At 43.7% G+C, this 27,617-nt stretch overlaps 1 protein-coding gene across 2 annotated transcripts; it reads right to left on the bottom strand.

Annotated features, from left to right (window-relative positions):
• Positions 1 to 15,478: 15,478 nt before the first annotated feature.
• LOC138920341 (spermatogenesis-associated protein 31D4-like) lies at positions 15,479 to 22,557 on the bottom strand. 2 transcript variants are annotated; one of them, XM_070248434.1, is made up of 4 exons: positions 21,561 to 22,557; positions 20,769 to 20,814; positions 20,108 to 20,168; positions 15,479 to 19,829 (listed from the first exon to the last, which is right to left on the bottom strand). In XM_070248434.1, the coding sequence occupies exons 1-4, from the start codon at positions 21,756 to 21,758 to the stop codon at positions 15,620 to 15,622; spliced, it is 4,515 nt and encodes a 1,504-aa protein (XP_070104535.1). In that variant the 5' UTR covers positions 21,759 to 22,557; the 3' UTR covers positions 15,479 to 15,619. The 2 variants fall into 2 exon arrangements, with proteins under 2 accessions (XP_070104535.1, XP_070104537.1); XM_070248436.1 differs by having other exon boundaries at positions 20,433 to 20,814; positions 21,561 to 21,789.
• Between the last annotated feature and the right edge of the window lie 5,060 nt (positions 22,558 to 27,617).

The raw sequence follows: 27,617 nt of genomic DNA, 5'->3' as shown, positions 1-27,617 counted from the left end.
AAGCATCAGATCCACATTCATATTGACACAGGTTTTGGAATTATCACACATAGAATCCAAAATAACCATGATTAGTATGTTAAGGGCTCTGATGGAAAAAATAGATGGCACACAAGAACAGATGAGGAATGTCAACAGACAGAGGGAAATTCTAAGAAAGAATCAAAAGGGAATGTTAGAAACCAAAAACACTGTACAAGAAATGGAGAAGGCCTGTGATTGGCTCATCTGTAGATTGCATACGGCCAAGGAAGGAATATGTGAGTTTGAATATATGTCAATAGAAACTTTGCAAACTGAAACGCACAGAGAAAAAGAAAAAAAATTTTAAAGCCCAGAATATCCAAGAACTGTGAGACAGTTTCAAAATATGTAGCATGTGTAATTGGCATACCAGGAGGAGAAAAGAGAAAGAACAGAGTAGAAAAATATTTGAAGTAATAATGGCCAAGGATTTTCCAAAATTAATGACAGGTTAACCATAGATCGTAGAAGCTCAGGAAAGACCCCAACAAGATAAATACTAAAAAAGTCTATACTTGGACATATCGTCTTCAAACCGTAGGAAACCAAAAGATAAATCTTGAAAGAATCCAGAGGAAAATAAACAGCCTACATCTAGAGGAACAAGGATGAGAATTGCGGGATTCTCATCACAAACCATGCAAGCAAGAAGAGAGTGGAGTGAAATATTTAAAGTGTTGAAAGAAGAAGAAACACCACCCACCTAGAATTTTATATCTAGTGAGATTATCATTCAAACGTGAAGGAGAAATAAAACCTTTCTCAGACAAACAAAAACTGAGGGAATTCATCAGCAGCAGAGCTGCTCTGCAATGAATATTTTTTAAAAGTTCCTCAGGGAGAAGGAAAATGATAACTTGGATCTTCATTAAAAAGAGGAAGAGAAGGAATAAATTAAGATAAAATGAAACTTTTTATTTCTCTTATTCTCAACTGAGCTAATAATAATAGTGACAATGTATTGGGTGATTATAGTATATGGATAAGTGAAAGGAATGAAAGCAATGTCACAGAGGACTTACATCAGTTATAAACATATATTACAAGCTCTACCGCAACCACTGAAACTTTTTTAAAGAACAATTGATATAGTAAGAGATGAGAGCAAATGGAATCATATAAAATGCTTGTCTAAAACCAGAAAACGCAGAAAAAGAGAAGAAAAAAGAATAGATATAATGAATAGTAAACAGTTATAGACATTGTAGATATGAGTCCTACCGTATTTTTAAAAAATCACTAAATATAAATGGTGTAAATTCACCAATTAAAAAACCGAGACTGTCAGTGGATTAAAAAAACAAGACCCAATCAAATGTTGTATACAAAATGCCTACTTTAAAAATAAAGATACAGATAGATTACAAATAAAGACAGAGAAAAATGTACCATGCTAACACTAACCAAAAGAAAACAGGAGTAACTATATTAATTTCAGACAAAGCACACTTCAGAACAAGGAAAACTATCAGGGATAAAGAGGGGTATTACATAACCATAAAGGGTCCGTGCTCCAACAAGACACACGGTCCTCAACATGTATACATCTAACAACATAGTGTCAAAATATGAGGCAAAAACTGGCAGAACTGCAAAGAGAAATAGTCGAATCCATTGTTATGTTTGGAGATTTCACCCTCTCTCTCAGAAATGAACAGATTCAGCAGGCAGAAAATCAGTATAGATGCAGTTGACCTGAACAGCACCATCAGTCAACGTGATCTAATTGACATTTTGTAGAGTACTTCATCCGATAATACACATTCTTCTCAAACTCTGATGGAACATTCACCAAGATAGACCACGATCTTGGCCACAAAACACACTTTCACAAAAATAAATAGAGATTGTACAAAGTATGTTTTCAGACCATAATGGAATTAAACTAGGAATCGATTACAGAAGGATAGCTGGAAATCCTAAAATGTTTGGAGATTAAACAACACGCTACTAAACACATTGGTCAAGGAAGAAGTCTCAAAGTATTTTAAACTAAATGAAAATTAAAGTAGAACTCATTAAAATTTATAAGGTATAGCAAAAGCAGTACTTAGGGGGAAATTGATAGCCTTGAATGCATCTATTTGAAAAGAAAGATTTGATATTTCTGAGGGACCTGATTTTTTTTTTTTATTAATGTTATGATAGATTACAAGCTTGTGAGATTTCAGTTGTACATTTTTGTTAGTCATGTTGTGGGTACACCACTTCCCCCTTCGTACCCTCCCCCCACCCCCCCTTTTCCCTGGTAACCACCGATCAGATCTCCTTCTCAATATACTAATTTCCACCTATGAGTGGAGTCATATAGAGATCGTCTTTCTCTGACTGACTTATTTCGCTTAACATAATGCCCTCGAGGTCCATCCACGTTGTTGTGAATGGGCCAATTTCGTCTTTTTTTATGGCTGAGTAGTATTCCATTGTGTATATATACCACATCTTCTTTATCCAGTCATCAGTTTCTGGGCATGTAGGCTGGTTCCACGTCTTGGCTATTGTAAATAATGCTGCGATGAACATAGGGGTGCAACGGACTCTTGAGATATCTGTTATCAGGTTCTTAGGATAGATACCCAGTAATGGGATGGCTGGGTCATAGGGTATTTCTATTTTTAACTTTTTGAGAAATCTCCATACTGTTTTCCATAGTGGCTGTACCAGTTTGCATTCCTACCAACAGTGTATGAGGGTTCCTCTTTCTCCACAACCTCTCCAACATTTGTCGTTCTTGGTTTTGGATGTTTTTGCCAATCTAACGGGGGTAAGGTGATATCTTAGTGTAGTTTTGATTTGCATTTCCCTGATGATTAGTGATGATGAACATCTTTTCATGTGTCTATTGGCCATATTCATATCTTCTTTTGAGAAATGTCTGTTCATGTCCTCTGCCCATTTTTTGATCGGGTTGTTTGTTTTTTTGTTGTTAAGCAGTGTGAGTTCTTTGTATATTATGGAGATTAACCCTTTGTCGGATAAGTGGCTTGTAAATATTTTTTCCCAATTAGTGAGCTGTCTTTTTGTTTCAATTCTGTTTTCCCTTGCCTTGAAGAAGCTCTTTAGTCTGATGAAGTCCCATTTGTTTATTCTTTCTATTGTTTCCCTCAACTGAGGAGTTACAGTGTCCGAAAAGATTCTTTTGAAACTGATGTCAAAGAGTGTACTGCCTATATTCTCTTCCAAAAGACTTATTGTCTCAGGCCTAATCTTTAGGTCTTTGATCCATTTTGAGTTTATTTTGGTGTGTGGTGAAAAAGAATGGTCAATTTTCAATCTTTTGCATGTGGCTGTCCAGTTTTCCCAGCACCATTTGTTGAAGAGACTTTCTTTTCTCCATTGTAGGCCCTCTGCTCCTTTGTCGAAGATTAGCTGTCCATAGATGTGTGGTTTTATCTCTGGGCTTTCAATTCTGTTCCATTGATCTGTGGACCTGTTTTTGTACCAGTACCATGCTGTTTTGATCACTGTAGCTTTATAGTATGTTTTGAAATCGGGGATTGTGATTCCGCCGGCTTTGTTTTTCTTGCTCAGGATTGCTTTAGCAATTCGCGGTCTTTTGTTCCCCCATATGAATTTTAGGATTGTTTGTTCAATTTCTGTGAAGAATGTTCTTGGGATTCTGATTGGGATAGCATTGAATCTGTATATTGCTTTAGGTAGTATGGACATTTTAACTATGTTTATTCTTCCAATCCATGTACAAGGAATGTTTTTCCATCTCCTTATGTCATCGCCTATTTCTTTCAAGAAAGTCTTGTAGTTTTCATTGTACAGATCCTTCACTTCCTTGGTTAAGTTTATCGCAAGGTATTTTATTCTTTTCGTTGCGATTGTGAATGGGATAGAGTTCTTGAGTTCTTTTTCTGTTAGTTTATTGTTAGTGTATAGAAATGCTACTGATTTATGCACGTTAATTTTATACCCTGCTACTTTGCTGTAGTTGTTGATTATTTCTAATAGTTTTTCTGTGGATTCTTTGGGGTTTTCTATGTATAAGATCATGTCGTCTGCAAACAACGAGAGTTTTACTTCTTCGTTACCTATTTGGATTCCTTTTATTTCTTTTTCCTGCCGAATTGCTCTGGCCAGCACCTCCAGTACTATGTTGAATAGGAGTGGTGAAAGTGGGCACCCTTGTCTTGTTCCTGTCCTCAGAGGGATGGCTTTCAGCTTTTGTCCATTGAGTATGATGTTGGCTGTGGGTCTATCATATATGGCCTTTATTATGTTGAGGTACTTTCCTTCTATACCCATTTTACTGAGGGTTTTTATCATAAATGGGTGTTGGATCTTGTCGAATGCTTTCTCTGCATCTATTGAGATGATCATGTGGTTTTTGTTTTTCATTTTGTTGATGTAGTGTATCACGTTGATTGACTTGCGGATGTTGAACCATCCCTGTGTCCCTGGTATAAATCCCACTTGATCATGGTGTATAATCTTTTTGATGTATTGCTGTAATCGGTTTGCCAAAATTTTGTTGAGGATTTTTGCATCTATGTTCATCAGTGATATCGGCCTGTAGTTCTCCTTCTTTGTGTTGTCCTTGTCAGGTTTGGGGATCAGAGTGATGTTGGCTTCATAGAATGTGTTAGGGAGTTCTCCATCTTTCTCAATTTTCTGGAACAGTTTGAGGAGAATAGGTATTAAGTCTTCTTTGAATGTTTGGTAGAATTCTCCAGAGAAGCCGTCTGGTCCTGGACTCTTGTTTTTGGGGAGGTTTTTGATTACCGTTTCTATTTCCTTACTTGTGATTGGTCTATTCAGATTCTCCATTTCTTCCTGATTCAGTTTGGGGAGATTGTAGGAGTCTAGGAATTTGTCCATTTCTTCCAGGTTGTTCAATTTGTTGGCATATAGTTTTTCATAGTGTTCTCTTATGATCTCTTGTATTTCATTGGTATCTGTTGTGATTTCTCCTCTGTCATTCCTGATTTTATTAATTTGTGATTTCTCTCTTCTTTTCTTGGTGAGTCTGGCTAGGGGTTTGTCAATTTTGTTAATTCTTTCGAAGAACCAACTCTTTGTTTCATTGATCCTTTCTATTGTCTTTTTTGTTTCAATATCGTTTATTTCTGCTCTTATTTTTATTATTTCCCTCCTTCTACTGACTCTGGGCTTTGTTTGTTCTTCTCTTTCTAGTTCTGTTAGGTGTCGTTTGAGGTTGCTTACGTGAGCTTTTTCTTGTTTAGTGAGGTGAGCCTGTATTGCGATGAATTTCCCTCTTAGGACTGCTTTTGCTGCATCCCAAATGATTTGGTATGTCGTGTTCTCATTTTCATTTGTCTCCAGATAATATTTGATTCCTTCTTTAATTTCTTCAATGATCCATTGTTTGTTGAGAAGCGTGTTGTTTAGTCTCCACATTTTTGCACCTTTCTCTGCTTTTTTCTTGTAGTTGATTTCTAGTTTAATAGCGTTATGATCAGAAAAGATGCTTGATATTATTTCAACTCTCTTGTATTTATCGATGTTTGCTTTGGTTCCCAAAATATGGTCAATCCTTGAGAATGTTCCATGTGCACTTGAGAAGAATGCGTAACCTGCTGTTTTTGGATGAAGTGTTCTATATATATCTATTAAGTCCATCTGGTCTAATTTTTCATTTAATTCTATTATTTCCTTGTTGATTTTCTGTCTGGATGTTCTGTCCATTGGTGTTAATGGTGTGTTGAGGTCCCCTACCATTATTGTATTGTTGTTGATGTCTTCTTTTAGTTCTATTAAGAGTTGCTTTACAAATTTTGGTGCTCCTGTGTTGGGTGCCTATATATTTATAAGTGTTATGTCTTCTTGGTGGAGAGTCCCTTTTATCATTATATACTGTCCCTCTTTACCTTTCTTTATCTGTTTTGTTTTGAAATCTACCTTGTCTGATATTAGTATAGCGACACCTGCTTTCTTTTGTTCATTATTAGCTTGGAGTATTGTTCTCCATCCCTTCACTCTGAGTCTGTGTTTGTCTTTGGGGCTGAGGTGTGTTTCCTGGAGGCAGCATATTGTTGGATCTTGTTCTTTGATCCATCCTGCCACTCTGTGTCTTTTGATTGGGGAGTTCAATCCATTTACATTTAGAGTGATTATTGAGACGTGGGGGCCTACCACTGCCATTTTGTGTCTTGTTTTTTGGTTTTCTTCAGTTTCCTTTGTTTCTCGTCCCATGGTTTAATCTGTTCTGATGTAGAGCTGCTACTCTCTGTTGTTGTCCTTCTACTTGTCTCCTCTGCTCTTGGTTTTGTAGCCCCTTTCCTTTTTTGGATTTTTCAGGAATGAGGGTTTTCCTGAGGATTTCCTGAAGAGGAGGTTTTGTGGCAATGAACTCCCTTAATTTTTGTTTATCTGGGAAAGTTTTTATTTCTCCATCGTATTTGAAGGATATTTTCGCTGGGTAGAGAATTCTCGGCTGTAGATTTTTGTCCTTCAGATTTTTGAATATATCATTCCACTCTCTTCTAGCCTGTAAAGTTTCTGCTGAGAAATCTGCTGATAGCCTGATGGGGGTTCCTTTGTAGGTTAGTTTCTTTTGCCTGGCTGTCCTTAATATTTTCTCCTTGTCGTTGACTTTTGCTAGCTTCACTACTATATGCCGTGGAGTTGGTCTTCTTGCATTGATAAAGTTTGGAGATCTATTGGCTTCTGTCACCTGAAGATCCATCTCCCTCACCAGATTTGGGAAGTTCTCAGCCATTATTTCTTTGAATAGGTTTTCTGCCCCTTTCTCCTTCTCTTCTCCCTCTGGTATACCTATAATCCTTACGTTGCATCTCCTAATTGTGTCTGATAATTCTCGGAGAGTTTCTTCATTTCTTTTAAGTCTTGCTTCTCTCTCCTCCTCTGCCTGCAACAATTCTATATTGCCATCTTCCAAATTGCTAATTCTTTCCTCCATATTATCGGCCCTACTGTTCAGAGCATCTAGATTTTTCTTAATCTCCTCTATTGTGTTCTTCATTTCCAATATTTCTGTTTGGTTCTTCTTTATCGTATCAAACTCTTTTGTGACATAGCTCCTGAACTCGTTGAGTTGTCGGTCAGAATTCTCTCTTAACTCATTGAGAATCCTAATGATGGCTGTTTTGAAGTCATCATCATTTAGGTTATATATCTCATTTTCTTTGGGATTGTTTTCTGTGTATTTGTTACTTTCTTTCTGTTCTGGAGATTTAATGTATTTTTTCATATTGCTTGATGATGTTGATTTGTGCCTCCGCATGGAGATAGAGTTTAGTTGCTCCTTTCACTTGTTTCAGCTGCTGCGGTGGGGGGAGCAGCTGTTTATACTTCACCAACCAGGAACCCTGTCCGTAGTTGCTAACTGGGCCTGGGCCCCTCTTCGTAGCCACAGTGGCCCTTTGGATTCCCTCCTCTGCCGTGGGGGCCGTCACAGGGGGGCTTCAGGCTGCAGGTGCCTACTGTTGTTGCCCACCTAGATGCGCTCTCTCCTTGGGGTCTGCAACGGTGTTATGGGCTTTTCCAGCGGCCAGGGGTGGGATCACTTATATTTGTCGCTCCGTTGCTGTCGGCACCCACCAAATCTCACTTGTCCTCTATGGGTCGCAGGAGAGCTATTGGCATCTTCTACAGTCTGTGGTTAGTACACCTAGCTATGCTGCTTTTGCCCTGGGGTCTTCCAGCCTTGTGGCTGGTGGCTGGGTGCCTTCTACTGGTGCTGTGCAGAGGCTTTCTCTAAGGCTGCTGTGAGCCTGTAGGGTTTCCCCCTAGGCTACTAAGCTGGGTCTCTGGAACTCTCTCCAGCCCCAGTCCTCTCCGAGATCTCCGGCAATCCCTAGCCCCACGGGGCGTGAAACGGCAGCTGGGGGTCGCCCCGCCCTCTGGGATTCTCTGCGGGCCTCTCCCGGAGCCGTGAATGCTCAGCGTGGCCCCTCTGCTAACGGCACACAGAGAGTTTTGTCTGCTGCCCGGGCGGAGCTCCGGCGCTTCCCCTCCGGGTCGCCGAACCGGCCTTTGAAAGTTCCCCCAGCCCCGGTCCTCTCCGAGATCTCCGGCAATCCCTAGTCCCACGTGGCGGGCAACGGCAGCTGGGAGACCTCTGTGCCCTCCGTGTCTCTCTCTGGGACCCTCCGGGCGCCCCGAGCACCAGGCTGGGTCTCCCCGCCAATGGCGGGGAGAGACTCTCCCCGCGGGCTCAGGTGTGCAACTCCAAAGTTTCCCTCTGCGTTTAGGAGTAATTGCGGGGGGTTTAGGTAGGGTTCTGGTCACCTGTTTCCACCGTCGCTCCTCTGTTGTGTTCTCGCTCCTGCCCTAGATGTGTGTGGATCCTCTGGGGGCGTCCGTTGGAAGAAAGCCGCTTGCGGGTACTAGGCTGCCCATCGGGGTCGGAGAGTTTTCACCTATTTCCACATCCTCCCCGGAGGAAAGTCCATCCGCCTTCCGATGTATAGTCGCGTGGGTGTCTCAGACGTCCTGAGATGCTGTCTGGATATCCTTGGTCAAGCGATAAGTGTCCAACTAATTGTAGACTCGAAGGGCGAGAGACAAAGAGGACTACTCACGGCGCCATCTTGGCTCTCTCTCTCTGAGGGACCTGATTTACTTACCTGATTGATGTCTCTCTCTTTCCGAAATTTTGGGAAACATGGACTCCTCTTTAGGTAGCACAGTGACAGAAGAAGGAGCCCCACCCCACACAGGAAGGCAGGGATGGGAATACCTAGGAACTGAAGCTGGAGCTCAGCCATGGTGCATTAACATTCCTCAGACAAAGAGGGTGATCTGCATCACCAGAAGTGCACTGCCACCTCAGGCAGCTGGGCGTTAAGAGTGCACATTCTAGACTAGAGTTCCAGGCCCACATCACAGAGCTTTAGCATAGACACCAAAGGTTCTTGAAGGTCGGGGAGGGGAAAACACAGAAGTGATGAACCCACAACCCTTCCCCCACCATCCAGGCCAGCAAATCAGTCCACCCCTCTGAGGCCCTATAGATACTTCCAACTTACCTTCCAACTCCACATATTCACCATAGCATATATTTCACCTTGGTGAAATTTTCTATTTATTCTGTTACCCAGCTATTACCTAAGAGCCTTTTATTGCTTGGTGATCTCCTTTTGGACCCCCACGTCATCTTTGAAAGTCGGTCCTGTGCCCAGGGATTTACATCCCCAAGATGTACTCGGCCTTCAACTAAAACTTCCCCTCATACCTAATGTGTTTTTACCTGTATGAAACCAGAAATATACTCAGCAGCAGCCCCGCCTCCCATTATCTTCTCAAAAGAATCCACTATCAGCAAAAAGCGTGAGAGCACAGAGTAGCCTGTATCAACCAACAGAAAGCCTGAGAAAGAGGGCCACAAGGGCGTGGCACATCCGTGGACCCAGGGCAAACAACTTGAAAATGTTTGGTAGTTCTTCTTTTCCCCAAATCCCTCTTAGGCTAGTCAGCCTCTAAAGGTTCTCAAATCTGGCCCCCTCCACCCATACGGTGTCTCGCCCTGCTGCTCCCTCTTTTTCTCTGCCAACTCCCCTCCTCCCAGCAAAATTTTAAACTTTTCCATTATTTTACAGAGCAATTGTGCTGGACCATGGCCTGCAGGGTCAAACTCATCTTGATTTAGGGACTAGGCTTCTCTTTAGCATAACTTCTATTGAGCACAGTTGTAATCATATTTGACAGTACCTTTAGATTTTTTTTGAATCACACCTATGGTTACTTCTTCCATGAAAGGTTTTATGATTTTTTCCCCATCTGCTTTCTATCCTTTCCCCAAAATTCCCATTGACATCTCTGTACCTTTTTAAACAATAACGTCATTTTTGTTGATGGTGTATATATATTTATTTCATCTCCCCCCACGCTAGCTAGTCATTTAATAGTTATAACTTTTACAGCTTCATTGTTCAGTGCTGAACTGCTGGAATGAAGCCCTGTGTCGTGTCCTCCCTTTGCGTGCCCGCATTCCCTCGCTGAGTCTGATGAATCTATCTTGGCCGCAGACACCCAATCCTTTCCCTCCCATGTGAGAGGGTTTACCAGTAATGACAGCTCCTTTCTTTCCCTGTCTTCTCCCTCATCCACAGCTTCACCATCGTCTCTACCCAAAAGGAAGGTACACTTCAAGCCCACCCCTCTCATGTACCCTCCCTCGACTGCAGGAGGTCTCTGTTCAGACAAATCCCTCTATGTATCTTTGCTTCTCTGGCATTGTTTTCTTTATAGCAAGTCTGGTCCTGACTGCCCCTAAGGTCCCCAGGACTCATGATTGTAAAATCCTCCTTTAAAGTCTGAGCAAGATAAGCTCCACCAACAATAGTTTCAGGTGGGGCCGGCCCCATGGTCGAGTGGTTAAGTTTGCACACTCCACTTTGGTGGCCCAGCGTTTCGCCGGTTTGGATCCTGGGCGCGGACATGGCACATTCGTGGACATTCATGTGTGTGTGTGTGTGTGTGTGTGTGTGTGTGTGTGTGCTGATATAGAGAGAAAGGAGAGGGAGGGACGGGAGACAGAGACAAAGTGGAGAGATATCGAAAATGGGTCAATATACTAATGGTTACACCTGGATAAAGGGTATATGGTTGTTTACCATCCATGCAACTTTTCCACAAGTTTATCTTTAAATACATACATTTTAAAAATGGACCGTTGGCTGTTGTCCCAAATTTTGCCTAACCTTTGAGATTTCTGGCTTTGATTCCCGCAGCTGCCATCGCTAGCGTACCCAGACCCCAGAAGTGTGCAATGGTGACTTTAAAACAGTTGTCGCAGGTTCTGTCCCAGGCAAGGAACCCTGGATCCTCTTTGCACATTTAAAGTGTGCTAACACTTCAACAGGGTTTCACAAAATACTGGAAGAGAGCATCACCCCCCAAAAAATTTTTTTTTAAAAAAATTATACATAATATAAAACAAAAACCAAAGGAAAGAGCAAAATATTCAACATGTGTACAGCATGAAACCCTTAATTTCTTCCTTATCTGGTGCCACTGGTCGTCCGTCTTCTGGGGTTTTGTGGCGTGAGTTGGTTTGCCGGCACTTCCTCTGCTCTGCTAGTCAGTTACCACTCCTGCACCGGATTTCCGTCTTCAAAAAATCTGTTGACATCTTTTGTCATATCTTCTCCCCTTCTTGTCGTCCTCAAGGGCCTTATTCTTTTTAAATCCTTTACTTGTTTTGGCAGCTTGATTGAAATATAGTTCACCTACTATACAACTTACCCATTTAAAGTGTATACTTCCATGATTTTTAGTATATTCACAGGTGGGTAACCATCACCACAGTCAATTTTAAAACATTTTCATGACTTCAAAAGGAAACTTCATAACCTTTAGCTGTCATGCCCCTGTCCTCTCATGCCCCCAGCCCTAAGCAACCACTAGTCTACTTCCTCTCGCTCTAGATTTCCCTGTTCTGGACATTTCGTGTGAATGGAATCATATGAGGTTATTTATGACTGGCCTCTTTCACTTTTGCGTAATGTTGTCAGGGTTTGTGCATATTGTAGCATGTATCAGTACTTTTTATTGCCAAAAAATATTACCTTGTGTGGATATACCGTAATTTATTTACCCATTCGTCAGTTGATGGACGTTTAGGTTGTTTCCGTCTTTTGACCGTCATGAATAATACTGCTATGGACATTTGTGTACAAGTTTTTGTGTGGACATATGTTTTCATTTCTCTTGAGTGTCTAGCTAGAAGTGGAATTTCTAGGTAATATGGTAATTCTGTGTTTAACTTTTGAGGAACTGCCAGACGGTTTTCCAAAACAGCTGCACCATTTTTCATACCCACCAGCAGCATAGAAGGGTTTCAGTTTCTCGGCCTTCTAACACTTGCTATTATCTAACTTTTTGATTCTAGCCATCCTGTGTGTGCAGTGCTATCTCACAGTGCTTTGGATTTGCATTTCCCTGGTGACTAATGATGTGGAGCATCTTTTCATGCAATATTTTACTTTTGGGGAAGGAGAGGAGATAAAAAAGTGTTTGATCTCCTGTGTTTAACTCATCATACAGTAGCTCGTTTGAAATGTATTACAGGAAAAAAACTTTCTTCTAAATCTTTGAAAACACTTGCATGGTGATGTGAAGTCCTTATCACATGTACAGTTTTCTCCTTCTGTGCTCTCTACGTGCTGCAGTCACTGTGTGACTGAGGGACTGCAACACCGTGCACTGCATTTGCTTGGGAAGATTCCTTTCTGCGTGGGGTGGAGGGAGGAGTTAACTCAGTGACTTCTCAGGCTTGACTACAGGGCTGAGCAGAACTGATGGCCAGAGCATCTGAAGCTCAGTGCGTTTCCTCCCCATGGCTCTGTCCATCTGTTTTGGGTCAGTGAGCTCCACAGGTAGTAAATGTCAAAGAAACGTGAGAGCTGTGACATGGGCACAAAGCATACACCTGAGAGACGGATGGCAGGATGTTCCCATGGGCTTTTGCCCCTTAACCGTAGTGTAGGAGACGGGCCGTATCACACGTGCCAGATGATGACTGTGAAAGTGGGGTGAGGGCTACATGGGAAGTTCCACTGCTCCTGTGCATGTTTAAACATTTCTGTAATAGGAAGCTTAAAATAATGAAAGAAGCTGGGTGCCTCCTAAAGAGAGGGAGGGGACGAGAGGATACCTGGCAAGGGGGCTCAGTCCGTCAAGACGAGGGTTTAGCTCTCTCAATAGGGACATTTCAGGAAGTGTAATCGTTGAGGTTAGGAAGGAAACCTCTTTTCATATAACAGGAAAGAAGGAAAGGAGGAACGGGAAAAGGTTTTTGTGAAGCTTTATTGACGGAAAGTTCCTGTCTCATGACTTCTAGTTCCTCTGTGATCAGTGGTCCAGCACATCTACTGAGCAAATGGAGACAGCCTAAATTTGAGGGAAGTGAAGGAGATTTGACATAAATTTGAGTGTCCCTGGAGAGAGAATGGAGTAAGGAAACAGCGGCCTAGGCTCCATTTGTTTTGTTCTCATGTTAGTAAGCATGGGATAATTCTTTGTGGAATGAGTGAGTGATTTCCAGCTAGTGCTGGGGCTGAATTTACTGTGGCATCGGTAGACTCCATTGTGAGACTTAATCCAATAGTGATCAATTAGTTATAGGAAGGCATTTCTGGGAAAGGCAGAGAGATGGGATTTTGCCAGACAGGAAGGATTAAAAGGGATTGGATGGGGCCCATGAGTAGCGGAGCCGTTTAGATGTGGGTTACCTGACAGACCACCACGTCTACCCGGGAGAGGGAGGAAATGTAAACAAGAGCTTGACGGACAGACAAGGAGTAGGTGGGAAAATGAACGGCCTGGAGTTGAAAAGTTAACAAGGGGCATATGAATCAGAAGAATGAGAGACGAGGCCAAAGGGTGGAATGTCCGACTGTAACAATCTGGATGGCTGAAGTGTTCCTGGTGATAAGCTCTGGAGTGTGGCAGTAACTACACTGGAATGGAAGTAAAGGACCCTAAGATGAGATGATGTAGAAACTGAGAGGCTGGTCTTTGGCTGGTCTGTCCACATCGATGGTAGAGCCCTCCATGGCCTCCTCACCTCTTCAAGTCTCCTGCCCTGGGCCCCATCCCCCTCCCAGGACCTCCAGAGAATCTGCATTCTTTCTTTGACCTCAAGTTTCAGACATTGTGGGTTCAATGGCATAACTCTGGACAAGAAGATACAAGTGTGGAGTGAGAGAGGCTGTAGTGGACACCGGTTTTGTTTTTGGTTTTGGTTTTAACACCTAGCATTCACAAGTCTTTCTGGGAAAACTACCTCCAGTGCCCTCTGGGATACTCACCCCATTTGTGTAGTGTGTATGTGTGTGTGTGTGCGCGCGTGCGTGTTCGGTTTTGTTACAATAATTACCATTATACTTGTATCTTTTCTAATGTCCTCAAATTCCTTTCCCTTACTCGGAGTCTTATTTCGTTTGTCACCTATATCTTGACCCCCTCTTATTACTTATAGAACAATCATTTTATTCTATTTTTCCCTTTTTCTCCTCCCTTCCATTTTTAAAATCATGTTGTTTTTAGAAAACTAAATTGGTATTTTATTTTTCCACCCTTGTAACCATCTTTATTTTACTTAGACATCTACAACTTAATGTATTTAACGCTCACCATCATAATGCTTTTTGAATTTTGCCCCGGTTGACACTCAGCCAATTTTTGAGTCCCAGTGTGTCTAAGTGGAGTTGCCTTTCCTCCAAACCCCTATTGTAAGGGTGGGTATGTGTGCAGCCCATGGTGAGACCCACATATATCTGTAACCTGGTGCATAGTCTGCGACTCACCTCTGGTTCATGAGCTGCAGGTGTTCTGGGGGAGACCAACCATGGCTCCACCAAGGCCGTGAATATCAGAGGCGGCACGTCCATCCTGATAGGTGAACTGTACACACTAAGGGCAAGATCTTGCATATTCCTATTAAGCATAGATGGAAGGAAGGCGGCAAGATCACCTTCCCCAAAGAGGGGGATGCCATGCCTGATGACCTCCCTGCAGATATTGTTTAGTATTCAAAGAACAGCCCCGTGCCTTTTAGGAAAAAGGCATCAGTGTGCTGTGCAGTGCCTGGATCAGCCTCAAGGTGGTGATGCCTGGATCAGATTGAGGAGGGGGCGGGGGGAACAGGACAGGGTCACCATATGGATGATGAGGCATAAAGCTTTGTTCTACCGGCAAGGTCCTTCTTTCCCCTCTTCATTTTTTCTTCCCTCCTCGCTTACTCCAAGTCATCTTTTCCTTACTCTCAGCTTTATTTTATCCTGGGAGGTAGGTGGCTACCTGGTCAACATTGTTACTACTGGCAGCTGAGTGATGCTGTTGCTCCGCAACAAAACATCATTTGGCAGTCTGAAGAAATACCTACAGAGGGGAACCACTTCCCCCAGGTGCCTTTCCAGTAGGGAAACCTCAATGTAAAGTTTAAAGTATTCTTCCCTAACACATTAATATGACTCACATGACAGATTCTTAAGGCGTGTCTGTGCTGTTCCTAGCCCCTCCCCCACCAGCCCAGGATCCACTGCAGCAATACCCTCCCCCACCCCCCCAAATCCCATTCAGGGTTCACCCACCTGTGGGGTCCTCTGGTCACTGACCTCTAAATCATGATGAAGCCACTGTTTTTTCTTCATTGTTGTTTTATGAATTGCATACCTATTCTTGACCCTCTTCGGATAGAGAACACCTGTCTTCCCTACTCTCTGAAGGATGTAAAACATTCAGTGAGCGGGAGGTGTGGGCTGCTCTACACTTTCGTTAAGGCTAAGCGAAGAGGCAGGAGGCAGAGCCCACCTCCTCAAACTTCATCAGGGAGGAAGTGGGCTTTTGGGGGCACGTGAGATCTCTTGGTCAACAAGAGCTCCAGAGCACCGGTGACCTTTTAGAAGCCAGAGGAAGCAATCAGTAAGAGCTGAACTCACTCCTCCTTTTCCCTAAGCACAAGCCCTGAGTTACCTGAAACCCATGCCCCCAACACAGGACGCAGAAAAGACATCACTATTATTAGAGAATCATTTATTGGGGAGAATTACTATTCTCCACAAGAAGGAATGATTTTGCGGTGGGAAATTTTCCGCTCTCGAAACGCTGGAAAAGCGTTTTCTGTTGACATAGAGACGGGTCCCTAAACAGAGTGCCTTTAGCAGTGGTGAGAACAGCTGGAGGCCCCTGGGCCGGCTTGACGCCTGCAGGTGGAGCTTGGATGGGGCACATGCTCCCTGCGGGGCACAGATAAGGGACGCTTCTGATCCAAGAGCTGATCTTTAAACGCCATGACTTTCTGAGGGTGTCTGTTCTGGTCTCTGATCCGTCTAGAACATGTAGGATAATTCTGGCCAGCAAAGACAACTTCTACGTGGTGGCAGGACTTAGTGTTTGGCACTTTACAGGAGGGAGCCCTGTAGTTGGAAGGATGCCCCTGGACGGGCTCTGCCTGGGCCTGTTCTTCGGCCTTCTGCCAAGTTTTCACAAACTTCCTCAGGGAAGGAAGGGGCTCTTGAGGGCGGGTGACCTCTGCTGCACAACGCTGCCCCAGTTTCTCCACTGGGAACTTCCCAGGGACCGTCCTGGTCTTCTGAGCCGTGGTGGTCCCAGTAACGGCAGCTCTCCCTTTAACCAGGCCTCTGCTCTGTGCAGATGATATGGGGCTGCCCTTTTCCTGGGGATGTTCTTGGTTCTTGCCCTTTGTCCCAGGACGAAGCCATTGAAAAATGTGGTTCATCTTTTTTCTGAACAGACTTTCAGGAGGAGGCTGTGCCTTCTGTGATGAGGTGTGGGAAGACTTGCTCCCAAGCGTCCCCTCTGATGCTGTGATCTGAGTAGCGAAAGTCTTTCTGGTAGGTTGGGATGTCCCCAAACCTGCATCCCCTCCACCAAGCTCTTCTTTGTTGGGGCCCGGAGGGCTCACTCTCATTGTAGCTGGTGGGAATTTCTTATCCTCGTACCTCTTTAGGTCTTTCTTAGGGACCCAAGGCTCCTGCCGCTGCTGCCTGCTGATCCCACTGTCCTCCAGATGGACATGCAGCACCTGGGAAGCTCCCATGTCCCCAGGGGAGACACCGTGGGCATGAGTCAGTGAGGCCTTGTAAGTCAAGCTCTCTGAGGCAGGGGACCTGTCAGTGTGTTGGCCTTGGACCTGGCTCTGATTCCTCTTCTCTAGTTTCGACTTTAATTCCCTCAACAGATGTTCCTTCAGATCCGATGACTTCGGGTCTTGGGGAACTTGTCTTTTTGGTGCAGGGCTTTCAATGGTCCCAGTAATTTCTATTTTACTGTGATTCCCACGTCTCATTTGGGAGCTTCCTGGCTTGCTGGTTGTCAACACATTACCAGTTTTTGACTGCAGAGCGTTGAGCTCCTTGGCCCTGAATATGTCCCTGGCCGTGTTGTGCACGGAAAAGGGTTGCGACTTCATCTTTTTGTCCTGTCGCCCTGCTCTTCTATCACTGGGACTCACTCTCTCATCCTTTGTCTCATGTTTGGCACCAGCTTGCCTTGCAGGCAGCTCTGGGGGGCATCTGTTGCCTAGCTGAGTAAATTTCTGACTCGCTTTGCCTGTGATGCCACAGGTGACAGGCAGATGAGTCTGCCTGGCACCCTTACTCCTCTGAACAACCTCTGCAATCTCTTGGTTGATACCAGAGGGTGATTGTCTCGGCACCCCTTGTCCCTGCCTGCCCATAGGTGAAGTAGCAGGGCAAAGACGATCCAGGACCAGGGCTGAATTTGTTGTTTCCGCTTTTTCTTGAAGAGCGGATTTAGAGCTTCCTCTATGGGGCTCGAAGCCCCTGGATTTGGAGTCCACTTCCAAAGTTGGGTTATTTGAGGGGGCGCAGTAGAAATAGGGCAAGGACTGGGATGCAGCATCTTCCAATTTAAACGCCTGTATGGATTCCAGGACCCTGCAGGGAAGGCCCCACTCCATCGTCATACGAAAGCTTTTAATATGGGTTTCCATCATCTGTTGGGCACTGGAATCAATGAAGCAAAGCTCCTGGAAGGTATTCAGGGAGGAGTCCCCACCCACTGAAGGTGGCAGACTCCTCTGTGTTATTTGGGTGCGGGATTTGTCAGAAAGCAGCAATGTCTGCTTGCTAGCATGCCATGAACTGCGCACCGTCCCAGGGAGCCGAGCCTCACTGATTTCCTCAAACTTCTTGCTCAAATGTGCTTTGAGGACATTTTCAAGTTGTTTCTGATCTAGACTTTCCTCCAAGGCCCTTGAATTTTTCCCTGACAGACTTGCCACGTGACTATTTAGGTCTTTCTCAGAGTCATATGCCGGATCCTTATCTGAAGAGCTCTCTGGGTCACTCAACAGATGAGCTTTTGGGCCGTTCTCTGGGCTATGCCCCTGATCCTTCCCCATCTCCTTCTCTCCCTGAAGCAGTTCTGAACCCCTGTCATGGAAGCTTTTGGATTGGCTCAATCCAACATTTAGATCTTTGTTCACCGAGATCCGTGAGAGTCCACGATTGCTCTCTGACTTAGCTATCTCTGAGAAATCTCTTGGAGGCATCATCAGTGACAGACACTCACGGATCCTGCGGGGCAGGCCCCACCGGTGTTGGATGAGCCTCTTTCGAAGGTGATGTTCCAGTTTCTTCCTCAGCTCATCACTGAGAGGAAACTCTACGGGAAGGGTGGAGATGGAGGCATGGGCCTGGGAGGCCTGATGGTAAGGGAAGTTGGGAGCTGAAGGACAAAATTCCTCCTGAGATCTTTGGACTACAGAGGGCGAACCCCACAAATTTTCCTGTTGCTTCTGCAACACTTTCCATTCCAGTTGTTGAATTTCAGATGAGGTGAGAGACTCTGATTCATCCCGGGGTCTATGGTGACACACTCCACAGATCCTTCTCTGGGGTAGAGGACCAGATGGTAGGATTGGGAGTGGGGATTTAAGGTGGGCCTGGGACTTGACCTGAGTGAGAGGTAGGGGCTGGGATTGGGGCAGGGTTTGAGGCAAGGGTTGGGGCTGGATCTCAGGCAAGGATGGAGGTGGGCGATGGAGAGGTACCGGGGATTCTTGGCCCATGGAGGCATTTGAGATGGTATTGAAAAGGAAGATTGTGGTGCAGTCACTTGAGTCACGGATAGCAGAGGGCAAGGACTCGCTGTGCAGAGATGGGAGACCCCAGAAGAGCTGCGTACATTTTTCCTGTAAATGGTCCTCCAAGATTTTAGGATATGGGGGCTGCCCATGCATGTGCAGCTCCTTTGGTTTGCCTGCACTGCTCCAAAAAGGAAGGGAGAATGCTGAGTCACACTCATCAGCATTTGACTCTAGCATTTTCCGCGAAGGATTTAGTGGGTAGTCTGGCCTAAGTTTTTTTGGAAAAGAACCCTTCTCCTTCTCCTTTTCCCTCCACATCAGGAAATCACTCCTCTTTCGGACTTGTCTCTCCAGGAGTGCCAGGACATGAGGGCTGAGAAATGAGAGGTTACCACGCTCTATAAGGTTAGCTGTAGGGTGTCTCTCCAGAGAGGACTCTGAAGAATGGAGAGCAAGAAACTCTCGATTAAAAGCACATGGTGCCAAGGTGGAAGGTGCTAAGAACAAGTCTTTGGCACAAGCTTGCCACCAGGATAATTCTGAAATTGACAGGCTTGAATGGTCAGTGCCTCTGATTGTTGGGACATAAGTGGACAACCCGCCAGGGCTATCTGGAGATGAGTTCTCTGGAACAGACTTCAGTAAGATGGAAACCGATTTAGATCGAGCCACAGTTAAAGGGTGGTCTGTCGGTGGTGAGACAGACAGGCTTGGTGGTGTGTGATGACAAGCCAGTGAATCATTGGGATTGATTATCTGGGACAAATTTGGTGAGGGGTTAATATCTTGGGAAAGGGTGCGGTCAAGAGAGAAGATCGTATTCAGAGACAGAGTGATCTCTGGTTGGAGAATAGGACCCGTTGCCTGGGTGTCATGTGGTGGGAGAGGGGGAAGGGCAAGGGGTTGGGGTGGGCAATGGTCTGCTGGGAATTTGGACTCCAAGGGAGGAGAAGGCTCTGGTGGCATAGAGTGACCCGGTGGTGAGGGTGAAAGAAAGTCAGCTAAGGGTGTCGTCGGGTTAGGTGAGAGAACGGAGGGGGGCGGTGGGGAAGGGTCAGGTGGAGGGGATGGTGTTAGGTCTCCTGGAGGGACTTCTGAGAAGGCAGAGGACAGAGTGAATGATGACTCAGTCCCAGAAGCTGTGGAAGCCAGAGAGGACACAGAGGCGGTATCATCTTCCAGGTCCTCCAGGAGCCGATTGATCTCAGCAGTTGTGCTATTACACACCTCACAGGAGGGGTCTGGGCATAATAGTTGACGAAAGCGGGTGGTATCGAGAGGCCGGCCTAGGGGCCTGCGGGAGACAGGAAGTAGAAAACTGTAGCCAGGACCAGAACAAGGAAAGGAGGACCTGCTGGCCTGTCAGGGGAGGGGCCACCTGAAGCCTGCTGCCCCTTCACAATGCCCCACATCTATGACTTCACCATACACTCAGCAGCCCTCACCCCAAGGCCTTCATTCACATACCCGTTCCTATGGCAAACCCCTCCCATGACTACTGCAGGCTGTACTGAATCCCTGGAATTGCAGAGAACATGTTAAAGAGGGATCAGGAAAGAAAAGACTAGTCACCTTTTCAGAATAGAAATTAGCCTCCTTTTCTCCTCTCTTTCCCTCTGGTAATTTCTCCAACCTGGGAAATCAGAAGAGTGAATTAAACATGTAATAAAGGTAGAAGCATAGGTGTTACACAGGAGTCCCTTTAGGGGAGACCCTTGGGATATTAACGGGATGTTAACTCCGAAAGCCCCAAGAATCAGTAGATGTGGTCAAACGGTCAATGATAATATTAATAAGGTTCACATGTGTTTGTTGCTTCATTTATAAAGCACTGTCACATACAGTATCCCATGGGATGTTCAAAACCACCATGTGAGGAACATAGGTCAATGGTTACCTCAAAGAGGAGTCTGATCATCCAGGAAGTCAACGCAGTCTCACAAGGTCAGGAGACAGAAGTTCTGACTCTTGACGTCTCCCACGGCCACGCACTGGGCAACACCCATTGTCCAGCCCCATCACTGCTTCATGCCCAGAGCTGGGCAGAGCAGGAGTCTGAGAAATGTCTCGGGTTCTGACTACCTTCCCATGAGCCTTTCCTCTGAGGCCTCTCTTTTCTGAGAGGGACTCTATCGAGCGACTGACATCCTCAGAGACCATGGACCTGGGACCTCATGGAGAGGACAGGAAGGGTCACCCTTGGAGAGCTCAGGTGGGATAGCTGGAACCTTACCACTTGATGTTCCACCTTTTCTTCTCCTCTTGGCTCTGCCCTGACGCTGAGAACAAAAAGCAAAGAATGAGGAGCGAGGACTTAGTTGTCTTGCTCCTCTCTCTAGGAAACTCAGATATTCATCCAAGATTCATGTCACTCTCTATTTTTATTGCTAGCACTTTGTGTTCTTTCCCTTTCTGAATTGCTAAAGGTGATAAGATACTTTCAATTTTTCCTTCTTTGAAAAACTCGAAGGAGGATTTTTGGCTAGAGTCCACACTTGATCTTCTCAGTCAGAAGTCCTCTGCTCAAGGAGGGCATAGACTCTGAGGCCCACAGTCACATCTGTGCTTCCTCAGATAGGCCCCTGTATCCTGGGACAGAGCTCACACTCCAGTGTCTGCTCAGAGGCTCAGCCCTGCTCTCCTGATCTGCCCAACACAAAGGACGGTTTGGTCGAACGACGCCCGACATGGGAACGTGACTCTTGATCCAGTGTTGGGAACAGTGTCCTCCTACACAGATCCCAAACTCTCTAAATAACCTAATGCAGGGCCGTGAAGTCACTGATGGGATTTTATCCAGGAATCCTCCACCACACCCAGATGGTCTGTGAGTTTTAAATGGGAAACAGTCCCAGCTGAAGCCCTAGTCCTGCCTGGCCTATTCCCCTAGAAGGATGATGTTCTATCCTCTATTCAGACTTGCCACCTTAGGAGTCTCTCTGGACCAACTCATTTAAAAATGGGGGACTAGAAATGGAAACAACAATAAAAAATCCCTGTTGGTGGCTTGCCCAGGGATCCTTACCTTTTGGTAGATTTTGGTTTTCCAGAAGGTTGGTAAAGATGGAATCCCCACCAGGAAGCACAGGAACAGAAGAAGCAAGCACAACCCACACACGATGGTGAGGTTGTGGTCGCTATCTAAGAATGTTGAGCAGATGCTCAAAAACAACTCAATATGGCTATTCAGAAATGAGAGAACATTCCATTGACTGAACTCCATTTTCTGAATCGCAAGGCTGCCTGAGGCAACTGAGCTCTGAGAGTGTCCGCACTTGCCTATAATCCCAGGCCTGCATCACAGAGCACTGAAGAGTCACAAAGGGTTTCAGAGGGTGGGGCAGGGGACATGCAGAGGGTGTGCCCATGGCCCCTTCCCTCCACCAGCCCAGCTGATCTCTCCATCCATCCTGGGCCCTCCCCTGCCATCCTATTTTCCAACTCTGTCCGTTCATCACATCATACAATTACATTAATGAAATTTTCTGCCTGTTCCATCTGTACTCCAGATATTACCCGGGCCCCCTTTACTGTTTGGAGAGCTTGACTTTGGTTTCACCAATTCCACTGCCTCGAAAGTCTGAAATGCTCCCTGGAATTTTTGCTTGTACTCAGACATTTACACTCAGCATCATATATGTCCTCAAATCCATCTTTCCCTTAGAATGCTTTTGCCTTACATGAACCCTGATATAGAACTTAAAGTTCTTCTTTACTCATTTAGTTTTGTGAATGTTGAATAACAAATTTTAGTTTTTTGCTTCAGTCAGCCTTTACCGTCTTCAGCCAGTGGGGCTGACTCAAATAATTGAAATGAAGAATTCATTATTCAACATTCACAAGACTAAAATCAGTACAGGCATACATCACTTAATGAAAGGGAGATGTTTTGATAAATGCATCATTAGGCAATTTCATTGCTGTGTGAACATCACACAGTGTACTTACACAAACCTAGGTGGTAGAGCCTACTACACACCTAGGCTATGTGGTGCTACCCGTATGGGACCACTGTCACATACGTGGTCCATCAGTGACCAAAACATCGTTAATATTGTTACGTGGTGCGTGACTGTGGTGGATGACAATGACACAATGGAGTACCATTTTCAAGGCTTCTAAAATGTAGCTGGGAGGCCATTAAGGAAGTTAACCTCCAAGGTGAGAACCACTGCTGTACTTAAAGCTCAGTTCTCAGCATATCACCCCTTTGCCCAATACCCTTGATGGCCTTCCTGCCAACAACCACATGAGTGCCTGTGTGTGTGTGTGTGTGTGTGTGTTTGCGCGCGCACGCGCCCTTCTATCCAAGGCCTTCTGCAGTCAAGCACCAGCTCATGTGTCCCCACGCAGGGAGGTGTGTTCCACAGTCATCCTAATGGGTTACCTGCTCTTCCCTCTGCTCTCCTGCCGCCTCTCTCTGTTAATGTTGGGTCCTCTGCTAGAAATACCCACCTCCTCCCTCTCCTTGTAGAAACCTTACTCATTCTTTAAGGCTCACTTAAAAATTAATATTTATCTAAGGAATCCATACTTGTGCCTTTAAAACCAAATAGTACTGAAGGCTTTATAAAGAAGCGTGACGGGCCCTCCCCAACCTCACAACCCCAGTCCTTTCTATCCCCCCACTTCCATTCCCCGTGGAAACCACTTTAGCCATTTCTATCGTAGCTGTTCTTGTGTTTACCTCCATTTATATAACTAGTACGCGAATACTTGTATTTAAAAGTAATTTTAAAATATTAGATACTAACTTCTTGCCGTGGTAGATAAAATCTGAGTAGGTAAAATTGCAGGTGGATGAAATTTGGTCGACACCTCCTTCCCCTCTTCACTCTTCTCAGTCTGTCCTCACTTAAATCTTTATTCATGCAAAGTTCATCTTGGCGTGGAAGGTGACCCCTTTCCTGGAACGTGTTCAGAGACTGCTCCTCCCCTGCTCCCACAGAGCTGTGTATCTCTCTTAGTGCACTGTTCCCCTTGCCCTTCCACGTTGGAGTTATCTATAGAACAGGTCACACAACTGTGGTCTTTACTGCTGTGTGCCCGATATTGGTAAACCCTGCTCTTCTTCCCTGTCCCTAGCCATCTCTATACCTCTCTGCTTTGCCGGTCTCTGGGTGGGGGGAAACCAAAGTGGGTACTTCATGTGTGCCCTGAAAGGCTGGGACGCTGGTCGTTCACTCTGCTCTCTCTTTCCCTGAAAGGAGAGCTCTTTCTAGCTGAGGAGTTCCCTCTTAGCACTGAGTAATGCCAGCTTAAAGGACGGGGTGATGCAGGCAAAATGAAGCTGTTCTTCTTTCTCTTTATGTGTGGTTGTTCTCACATTTTTTGTTCTGCTATGTTGCTAAAGTTTCTTAAGGGGGCTTTAGAGCTCTCCCAGAACTCTTTTTGACCATGGGTAGGTAGCAGTCTAATTGTTGATCTTTCTGGGAGGACAGAGGCTAACATCTCCTACTCCCCCATCTTGGTGACATCACTCACTAACACATCGTTCAGGATTTTTCATTTATATTCATGAGGGATAGTGGTCTTGTCTTTGCATGTGATGTCTTCACTTGCCGTTGAAATCAAGGTAACTCTGGCCTAATAGAATGATGTGAGACCAGCTCTCTCCTTCGATATTTTCTGAAATAGATGGTGAGAGATTGGGATTATTTTCTCCATTAATAGTCAATGGAATTCACCAGTTGAGTCATCCGAATCTGGGCTTTTCTTCCCTGAAAGGGTTTTAATTACTAATTTAATTTTCCTGTTGGTTACAGATCTATGGAGATTTTCTATTTCTCTTTGAGTCAGTTTTGGAAATTTGGATCTAAGAATTTGCCAATATCTTATAAATTGCCTAATTTGTGGCATAAAGTTGTTCATAATATGCTCTTATGATCCTTTAATTTCTCTGTGGGTGGCCCTTTATAATCTCTGATTTTCTTAAATTCTATCTTCTCTCTTCCTTGGGGATGCTAGCTAAGGGATTGTCAACTTTATCTGGTAAACAGCCAATTTCTGGTTTTATTGATCTTTGTGTTTTGTATTTCACAGGCATGTGTTCTAATCTTTTGTATTTCCTTTCTTTTGCTTGTTTTCAGTTTGGTTTATTTTCCTTTCTTTCCTTTCTTAGGGTAGGAACTTACATTATTGATTTGAGACTTTCCTCTCTTCCACTATAGGTGTTTAATACTATAAATTTCTCTCTAAGTACTGCTTTAGGCACATCCCGTAGACTTTGATATTGTATTTTTTAAATTTTCATTCACTTCAAAGTACTTTCAAATTTTGTTCCCAGTTTATTCTTTGACTCATGTGTTATTCAGCTGGGTGTCATTTAAGTTCCAAATGTTTGTGGATATCCCAGATATAGTCCATTCTTGATAGCTCACATTCCATTGTGGTTGGAGAACATATTTTATATTATTTCATTCTTGCTAAATCTGTTGAATTTATTTTATGGCTGAGTACACGGTCTATCCTGGAGCATGTTCCATGTGCTATTGAAAAGAATGTGTATTTGGTAGTCATTGAGTGCAGTGATCTATACACGTCACTTAATTTAATTCGGTTGATAGTGCTGTTCAAGTCTTTTATAACCTTGCTGATTGTCTTTCCTCTTTTTAATCCATTATGGACAGGAGGCAGTTGCAATTTCCAAGTATTGTTGTTGAATTGTCTCTTTCTCCTTTCATTTCTGTCAAGTTTTAATTCACGTATCTTGAAGCTCTGTAGTTACATTTGTAAGCATTGATAATTTTTATATCTTTCTGATGTATGGACATTTTGTCATTTGGATATGTGCCTCTTTGCTTCCAATAATATTTCTTGTTTTAAAATCTACATTGTCCAGTATTAATACAACCCTCTAGCAATCTTTTGGTAACTATTTGTATGATATGTCTTTTCCATCCTTCTAGTTTCAACGTCTGTTTGTCTTTGAATCTAAGATGTGTCTTTTGTAGATCACATAGAGTTGGATCTTGCTTTATTATTCATTTTCCCAATCTCTGTCTTCTAATGGGTTTTTTTAGACCATTCACATTTAGTGCAGTTATTGATAGGATCAGAGTTACATTTACCATTTTGCTATTTGTTTTCTATGTCTTCAGGCTTCTTTGTTCTCTGTCCTTCCTTTATTAACTTCTTTTGTGCTAAATAAATCTTTCAGGACATCATTTTAATTCCTCTATTGAATATTTTTTACTGTTTTTGAGCTATTTTCCTAGTGTCTGTGCTAGGGATTCCAATATACATTTTAACTCACTATGGTCTATTTCAAACGAATATTAACTTAATTCCTATGAAATATGGAATGTTTCCTCCAATGTAACTCTATTACTTTCCCCTCTTGTGCTATTATTTTTATATATATTATATCTATGTATGTTACAAAACCAATACTACAATGTTACAATTATTTCTTTGTACAATCTCGTGTCTTTTAAAGAATTTAACAGAAGAAATGAGAAAATATATTTATAGATTTTTTTTTTAAAACCCAGAAATTTATTACTTCTGGCTCTCTTAATTTCTTCCAGCTGATTCGAGGTACTGTCTGATGTCATTTTCTTCCAGCCCAAAGAATTTCCTTTAGTATTTCTCACAATTCAGTTCTGATATCAAGAAATTCTTCCAGTCTTTTTAAATTTAAGAATGTCCTTATTTTACCTTTATACTTAGTGGATAGTCTTGCCGGATAAAAAAATTCTTCGTTACCATTTTTTCTTTCAGTATTTTGAATATGCCATTTCTCTGCCTTCTAGGGTCTCTTTTCTCTGATGAGCAGTTAGATATTATTTACGTTGATGCTCTCCTGTACATGTTCAGTTGTTTTGCTCTTTCTTCTTTTAAGATTTTCTCTTTGTGTGTGGCTTCCAACAGTTTGACTATGATGTGTCCAGGTAAAACTATATCTTTGTATTTATCCTACTTGGAGTCCAGTAAGCTTCTTGGATGTGTAAATTAACATTGTTTCATCAACTTTGGGAAGTTTGGGACATTATTCCTTCAAAAAATTACAAGAACTATTAGATCCCCAATTTGAGGAGGTGTATTAGATGAGATTTGGGACATTTACTGGGAAAGTCCAGGAACCTGGAAATTGGAATGATTACATGTATTTGGATTCAGATATAGCTGAACTCATTGGGCACAATGAGTCTCCCTTGATTTCATAAGCAGTTGTTTCTCCCTGTGTGAGGCTGTTCCTTCATTGCTGGTATTCAACTATACGATGAATCTCAAAATCATTATCCTGAGTGAAAAAAAAAGCCACACAAAAATACACTGTATGATTCCTTTTGCATGAAACCCTAAAAAGATAAAGCTAATCTAATATTGACAGGCATAGAGAGAAACAGTTCCCAGATGGAGGTGTCTGAACAGTTTGAAAAGTGATCCAATATACTGGGGCTCTCAATGGATTGCCTCAATTACTCACTCAGATAAGGTGTGAATACAAGAATATCTTCAAGAGGGACATTATGTTCCTCAATATTTTATCAAATGATCACTACCCATATGAGGGTGAATGCCAGGTAAGTACACCTCCCCCAATTACTGCTAGGATGGACTCAGTGTGAGGTCAAGATTAAGGTGAAGAAATTGTATTCCTTCACTTACGTGGATTTACCGAGCATCCAGGAAGCCCAAAGTTATTATCAGAGGAGAGGGATATGGTCAAACATATACTCCTGCTTGGTCAGAACAGATATTCTATACTCTGTGCACTTTGCCTGGCAGGTGTACACTTGCCTCTGCACAGCTTTGAGGCTTATTAGACAGTTCAAGTTTGTTCTACCTGCCACACTCTCTGCAATTTTAAGGCCTTTAAGGTATACTAAAAGTCACTGCTTTGAGGAGCTTAGAAAAAGAAGTGAAGAGTAACTGAATTCTGACAGTGTCTCTCTCACTTCTCTCTCTCTCCAAGTCCTAAGGGGTGAGCCTAGTATAAGTTACCCCTGAAAGAGGATACACACTATCCTCAGGTCCTGTCCGAACTTCCTTACTGGCTCCAGGCCCATAATGGGAATAAAAAACGAGCTATTTTCAGAGTAAAATTGCAAGAAATCCAGAAATTAGAAAACCAAAA

Source organism: Equus caballus, chromosome 23, assembly GCF_041296265.1.
Source record: "Equus caballus isolate H_3958 breed thoroughbred chromosome 23, TB-T2T, whole genome shotgun sequence".
Lineage (NCBI taxonomy): Eukaryota > Metazoa > Chordata > Mammalia > Perissodactyla > Equidae > Equus > Equus caballus.
This window is presented reverse-complemented; position numbering and strand designations above follow the sequence as displayed.

Excerpts from the sequence above, each read along its gene's own strand:
- LOC138920341 (XM_070248434.1), bottom strand. The coding sequence starts at position 21,758 with ATGGAGTTCAGTCAATGGAATGTTCTCTCATTTCTGAATAGCCATATT. Across the intron at positions 20,815-21,560 it reads AAACCAAAATCTACCAAAAG|CGTCAGGGCAGAGCCAAGAG; the intron begins GTAAGGATCCCT and ends TTTTGTTCTCAG. Across the intron at positions 19,830-20,107 it reads CTAATTTCTATTCTGAAAAG|GCCCCTAGGCCGGCCTCTCG; the intron begins GTGACTAGTCTT and ends TGTCTCCCGCAG.